This window comes from Zerene cesonia, chromosome 11 (genome assembly GCF_012273895.1).
Source record: "Zerene cesonia ecotype Mississippi chromosome 11, Zerene_cesonia_1.1, whole genome shotgun sequence".
Classification (NCBI taxonomy): domain Eukaryota; kingdom Metazoa; phylum Arthropoda; class Insecta; order Lepidoptera; family Pieridae; genus Zerene; species Zerene cesonia.
In genome coordinates this window covers 3,906,498-3,913,516 of record NC_052112.1, presented here as the reverse complement: position 1 = coordinate 3,913,516, position 7,019 = coordinate 3,906,498, and the positions used below count along the sequence as shown (strand labels likewise).

The 7,019-nt window shown below is 35.1% G+C and overlaps 2 protein-coding genes across 2 annotated transcripts in view; one reads left to right on the top strand and one right to left on the bottom strand.

Annotated features, from left to right (window-relative positions):
- LOC119829929 (serpin A11-like) overlaps nt 1–5,937 on the top strand; it is a 7,315-nt gene extending 1,378 nt beyond the window's left edge. Inside the window, exons 2-7 of the mRNA XM_038352668.1 lie at nt 341–514; nt 1,171–1,383; nt 1,804–2,043; nt 4,553–4,756; nt 4,999–5,116; nt 5,798–5,937. Of these exons, the coding sequence (XP_038208596.1) occupies nt 341–514; nt 1,171–1,383; nt 1,804–2,043; nt 4,553–4,756; nt 4,999–5,116; nt 5,798–5,907 (1,059 nt within the window). The 3' untranslated portion in view covers nt 5,908–5,937. The remainder of the gene's footprint in view (nt 1–340; nt 515–1,170; nt 1,384–1,803; nt 2,044–4,552; nt 4,757–4,998; nt 5,117–5,797) is intronic.
- LOC119829928 (acetylcholine receptor subunit alpha-like) lies at nt 2,962–4,497 on the bottom strand. Its single transcript, XM_038352667.1, has one exon. The coding sequence runs from the start codon at nt 4,279–4,281 to the stop codon at nt 3,010–3,012; it is 1,272 nt and encodes a 423-aa protein (XP_038208595.1). The 5' UTR covers nt 4,282–4,497; the 3' UTR covers nt 2,962–3,009.
- Nucleotides 5,938–7,019: the final 1,082 nt, after the last annotated feature.

Here is a 7,019-nt window from a genome sequence, read left to right as displayed (position 1 = left end):
TGTAATATTTTTTTATAATTAAGTGTAACAGTATTTATGGCCAGACTAAGTATATGTACCACGGGCGAAGCCGGGGCGAACAGCTAGTGTTTAATATGACCGTAATTGTTGAAAAGTTCTTGATTTATCCAAATGTTATTGATACCTTACCGCTCATAGGTAAGTGCGTCAAGGCACCTTACATAGCTCGGAGTTCGATGACATGAAACTGATGTACCTTACTAGGTAATTAGGTAACTGGCATTTCAAAAGCATTGAAAAGATATGCTTTATTATGATTGTTAAGATTGACTGATGAACCAAAACTGGTATAAATTATAAACTTGTTATATATTTTCAGACAACATATGCAACTTTGTCATCAATAAGCCCGCCAGAGCGCAAAGTAAACGGGATTAGTTTTATGTTATCTAGCCTATTTCTTCAGATAGCGTTAATAGCGCTGTCTACAGAAGTAGACCCTGATACGAGAGCAGAAATCGATAAATGTACGGGATTTACCGTCACCGAACAGGTACATATTACAGCAGTCTTTCTCAAAGTGGGCGATAACGCCCCCTTGTAAGCGCTGAAGGCCACAGGCCTTGTGAGGTGCAGAAAAAATTAGGGACGTTGAAATGGCCGAGTGGGTTTAGGGGGTGCGATGATTGATATTTAATCTTCTTTGACTTAATATTTTCAAATTGACTAATAATTTACATTGATTCTAGTAATAAGAACTTGTGTAATAGACAGAGCACAACATAAAAATGTCATCGAATATCTTATTCGAAAGATTTTTTCTAAATATTAATATAGATACGTATATAGATACATATTTTATATATGATATTATTGTTTATTCATTCAATATCTTCATTTCTTTGTTTTCTTTTATGTGGGGGTGGATGCTGAAAAATAAATAATAATTAAAGGGGGCGTTGGGCGAAAACAGTCCGAGGTCCATAGTAATAAATCTAACATCTCTTAAAGTATTTTATGTATTGCTAATATTATTATTATGATTAAATTTTTCATACGTCAAATTGTTCCTGATGTAGTAACTAACTGTTCTAATGTTATCTGAAAAAAGAGGTAATAAATATTTTAATTTAAGAAATGCAAACCTATGCAACTACGACTTGCTGTTATTTCAAATACATCTTGTTCATATTTATCTTAAATGTGTAGGAAAAGGTACAGATGTTAAAAGACGTATTATCCTGGCTTCCCGAAACAGACAATGATCTCAAGTTTCGCTACGCTACAAGATTGGTTCTGAAAAGTGATCTTAAAGTTAGTAGAAGATTTCTCGAAGGAGCGGGGTCAGCGCTGAAAATGAACATAAGTTATTTGAATAATAATGATATGACTGAACTTCTTACCGAGAAACTTAATCACATGGTAAATATTCCCTATTTCTTTACTCAGTTGTAGCTGTGCTGGGTAGGCCAGAAAGACAGTAGAATTTTATAAAATACATATGCATCTATTTTGTGCTAAAGTCGCCACTTATCCCAGAAGAACGAGGATTAGAATTCTTGTTGTTTGTGAGTTTTTTAATGCTTAAATCGTAGCATATTTTTTTAGTCTCCTGGGCATGTACGTCCATGCTAAGCCTCTGCTACAGCATTGCCGATCTTGCAATACAGTTTACAAATAAACTACAAATATTTTTCGAATTTCTCTTCGTGATTCGTGAGATAAGTGCGTTCAATCAACAAACAAACTCTTCATCTTTATAATATTAGTATAGATACATCGGTACTTTTGTAATTCTTTCGTAAGTCTGATTGGTTATGCCTTTCCGTGTAACAACGTTAGGTCGAGTCCGATTCCGGCGGTTCAATGCGCGACACGTTCGACGAGGACGAGCTGTCCGAGGGCGTGTGCGCCGTTCTGCTGTCCACGGTGTACGTGCGCGCGCGCTGGCGGGCTCCGCCCACCCTGCTCAACGGCACTGTACACTTCCGAGATACAGACACGGCGCCCTATCGGACCACGCACATGATACGGATCAATGATGTCATGCGATATGTTGACCTGCGCGAGTGGGATGCGGAGGTAAGTGCGTGGGGGATGTCTGGTTTATATGCGTGTAAGTGCCACGTGGGGCGTCGTGTGTGGTCTAGGCTGTTCTCTATATGGGTTGAAATGATACGTATGATACTGAATTCGTAATGTAAAGATGATTTGCTGTACATGTTTCATTGTAATATATGGTGGTCGAATGCAATTGAGATTTGTTTGTGATATGTACCTTGATGGCTAAATAAAAAAATCTGTCAAAAAAATAGGTCAATCATTAAATTTATTACCGCGTCAAGCATAACTTAATCTCAATTTTTCATTATATTTGTAAATTTGCGCTATCTTACTGTCGCGGTTCTTGAGATGCAGCCTGGTGATAGACGGACGGTCGGACACGCGGTCTTAGGGTCCCGTTTTACCTTTTGGGTACGAGTACACCACGCTACTAGGGATTTTTGAATAATTGACCAAATATACAATATAATAATATATATAACTTCTAACTTAAAGGTTAAGTTAGTGATAAAAATATAGGTATCATATAAATAAAATCAATTTTATTATTTTATCTTTCTATGCCATTAAGAACCGATTAATTCTTGTTCGTTTCACACACGTAGGTATTTTACGAATTTACGTACTTACGTCAATCATTTACTTACGTACGCATTACGTATCAAAATATAATGTTTACGATCCATATGCAAATAAAGAAAAGTATTTCATTTAAAAAATTCTTTTGGAACAAATTTTAATTGACTAAATCTTACACTCATAATACTAGTGAACATTCAATGTTGAATTTGGATTCCCATATTATTTTTACACACTAAATATGATATAAACCGAAATAGGTAAAGATTTATACATTTAAGAAATGTCACTTAAAATACAGCTTAGGTTACCAAAAATGTTTGTATAAATATTAAGTTCAAGACTTACAAAGCTATTTATATTTCGACATACTTTTGATACGGTATTTATAAAACGTAATACCTTTCAATCATCTTTTGGAATGTAGACACAAACTAATATAAAGTAGACGATAAAAGTCACAATGAAAACAAAACTATTTAGAACGTTAGCAAATTGTAGCCAGTCAGCACTAATGCGAGCTTTTTCATCAATATTTGCATCACTTACGCTTTCTCCAGTCAGGACTTTAATATCGTTAGATTCACTTGGATCAAATTCTGTAAAAACCACATACTTTCCGGGGCCACTATTGACCACCCGATTCAACGATACGACCCATGTAGGAGCTGGCACGACACGTTTTCTTAAGGACATTAATAGTAACGTTACAAAAATTGACGTTAAAGTAACTAACATAGAATCGCGAACAAATAATAAAATAATCGGCGTGTCCGAACTGTGCTTTGGAATATCATATCCTATTTCTGTAAGAAACATGAAATGTCCAAAAAGACTAAAACATATGAGAAATAGACGCGTGTAATCCTTAATATCTAAGAACTGAGAAATAAGGGTGAGAAGAACAATTACCATAGATGGAATAACAACAATTGCTGCAGGTCCACCAGCTTCTCTCTTCATCATAAATGTGTATTTCAGCATTGGATAAGAACTATTAGGGCAGCACGTGTAGGCGCCTGGCAAAAATTCATTAGTAACGTTCAGAAGCTTCCAACCGGGGCCGTTTTGATAATCATCCAGTACTATAGGTCGCGTGTTGTAAAATGTAAAGTTCACTTGTTGCCCGGTGTGCATCCAAGAGCCGAAGTAGAAGCTGCAGTTTTGTACATCGTAGGGCCACCTGCGGAGAGAGGTGCGGCATATTCCCGAGTGCACCATGTGCGGCACGCATGTGACTGTACCGTCGCTATCCAATAAGCATGTAGTATAAATTGAATCCGATGGATATAATGAAGCATCAGCGTTGAAGAGTGCCATGCGGGGCGTCCAGATTTCATGACTTTCCACCTGTATCTCCTTTATACCACCATAGTCTGAGGGTGTCCAAGTCAAAAATTCGTCTTTCCAAGACATAGCCACCCAACTGTGGAGATTGAACGTTTCTTCTAAAGAGTCAAAACTGATGTATTTCAATGCAAAACGAATCTTTACGGTTACAGTACTTTTGTGATCTTTCACTGGACGGTAGTTGCTGTTATAGGCACATAGTACGTCTTGATGTAATTTAGCCTCATCATGAAGCTCCGGAGTACGATTGGGGTCACATTCGGCTACAATTAAGCGAGGCGGATAGGACACCAACAATATGACCAGCCATGCACTGTATGTTGCCATTGTCTCTAACTAATTGAATATGAGATTGACACACGTTTCAATATGTATCATTAGATATTTGATACAATAACCGCCCCCTTAGATAATTCGATATTTAATAGTTTTTTGATAAAATAAGTTCAATGAATGACATGTAGTTACAGTTTCATAAATATCTATATTGTGTATAAAATACACGTTTAAAAAAAGTAATGTAAATATAATTTTTCTAGTATTAGTTATAATTTAATCTAGGCTAATTATTTTAATACCATTAATACTATGTTTCCAGGCTTTAGAAATCAATTATGCGACACCTGGCCTAACATTTTTCTTGATAGTCCCTCGAGGTCGCTCTTTACGCAACGTGGCAGCTCACATGTCTGTTACAAGCGTTAAAAGTATTTCAGATCGGATGAAGACTTTACGAATAGCAGCCACGTTGCCACTTTATACGCTCCGTATGACATTGCTTCTACCCTCCAAACTTCAAGCAGTAGGTATTGCAATGGTTAAAGATGGGATGCTGCCTTCAAATCGCTTGCTAGAATATCATTCTATAGAATCGCTTTTTGCTTTCATAAAATATCAAGAAGGCCATAATTGATTAAACAGGATTAAAATAACTGGTTTTCAAAATTACGTGACACACGAGTTTTTTTTAAACCGATTAAGATTATCTGTAACAAGTTGCCAAATACATGATGTAATGTAAATATTATCATTTTTATATTTTAGATGGGTATAAATCGCCTTATTGATGCAAACAGTACGTGTGATAGTTTGAGGCTTTCTCATGCGGTTCAACGCATCATGTTCTGGGCCGAAGCGGGTCGATACGCATTTAAAGATGACGGTAATTATCAGGGCTTGTGGTGTAAAAGAAGTTCATGTAAGATGGCATTCTTTAAGGGAATATTAAGATGGGTACATATATAAAAGAGGTTTTAATTCGTAGCGGTTTGATTTACATTAATGTCTATATGTTTGATATAGTTTATTATCAAAATAAATTAAAAAAAAACACGAAACGGTAATACAATTCTCAAACTTTGCAAAGGGTGAGGATAATAAGGGTATTTGAGGTAGAATGACGAAGACATACGACTGCCCGTAAGCGGATACGTATAACTTAGTGTTGCAAATATCTATAAACTTGACTTGCCAGTTCGCTTTCGACGCTAACTTCGTTAGTTTTAGACAAGAATACAACATCTAGAAACTTGGCCCCTAGTTTATTATCTAATCCTCACTAATATTATAATGCTGAAGAGTTTGTTTGTTTGAACGCACTAATCTCAGGAACTACTGGTCCGATTTGAAAAATTCATTCAGTGTTAGATAGCCCGTTTATTTAGGAAGGCTATATAGGCTAAATATGTACCACGGGCGAAGGCGGGGCGGACCGCTAGTAGTAATATATGATGTCGATCCTGAGTGGCGCAATAGGTACATCAATACTTTAACGGCCGGTGATTAGTTATGATTTGGTAGATACTAAAATTACAACTTTAACCCACTTTTAATACATTTGCAGGCATTGAATGGGACGAAACGCCAGAGCTAAGGATAATAGTCGATCGACCATATTTATTCTACGTGCGCTGGTTTAATGTAACAATATTAAACGGCAACTTTGTTCTTTGACTTAGGCACTAAATATAATGTTATCAAGACTATAATGTTTTTCTATCAACCTTACAAACTTAATGTAATATTATGTATAACACTTTTTACAATTAGGTATGTTATATGTACATTTTCATTACATTGTACATTGTTTGTAACGAATGCGCTGTGCGTGAAATCACTTCGATAAGAATAATATTATTTAATACATACTTCCATTCAAACCATATTTCTTTATATGGGCAGATAGAAAATAATAATATCTTAAGGAAAATTACAACCACGTTATATTTCTTTGCTTAAAAAAAATTGCCTTAGCAAAATAGGTAAGACAGTAAATTTAGTCTTGATCTATGAAATACGGGTGATGTAACAATTTTAAAAGTTTATTTATAATATAGTCTTGCACTTTGTAGTGACGCGCTTTTCACAATAAATAGGCTAGTTGATAAAGGATGAAGATGTTACAAAAATCAATAGCACACTAAAAAATCCGGGCTAAAAAAGCCAACCGTGCATTCCAGACAGGTTTTTATTTCAATAAACAGACAAACAAAACAATTTTATTTTATAAATAGTAAATATTTTCATGTAATATTGAATATATCTAACTTTTCTTAATTTTTGATGTATTATAAAGATAGAAAAGAAAATAAAAATGAACCCAGTTTTAATTTAAATTCTGTTTACTATGGTGGTAACGCTAATTTGCTAACCATTTTAATTAGGCAAGGCAAAAGTTGAATAAGAAAATAGGATTTACAAATTTATGTAGAACTTTCAAATAAACAGAATATAATCTAGATTCTAGTCTAGGTTCTTGTAACTGCTGTACTTATTTTGATGAAATTTGCACCACTACTTAAACTCAACAGTATTTGTACACTACAGGTACTCGGAAATATCCCACAAGTGTTTTTTACTACTTTGTCCATAATATAAACTACCGCGTTATGCGAACAGTTTAACCACATGTCAGATATTGTTCCTCTTAAAAATATTTTATTCACATTAAAATGCGATACCTTTACTTCTCATCTCGTATCCTATCCTATCCTACTAATATCATAAATGCGAAAGTTTATAAGGATGAGTGTGTGTTTGTTACTCTTTCACGCAAAAACTACTGA

Bases quoted from the DNA above. Each gene is read 5' to 3' on its own strand.
- LOC119829928 (XM_038352667.1), bottom strand. From the start codon at position 4,281: ATGGCAACATACAGTGCATGGCTGGTCATATTGTTGGTGTCCTATCCG.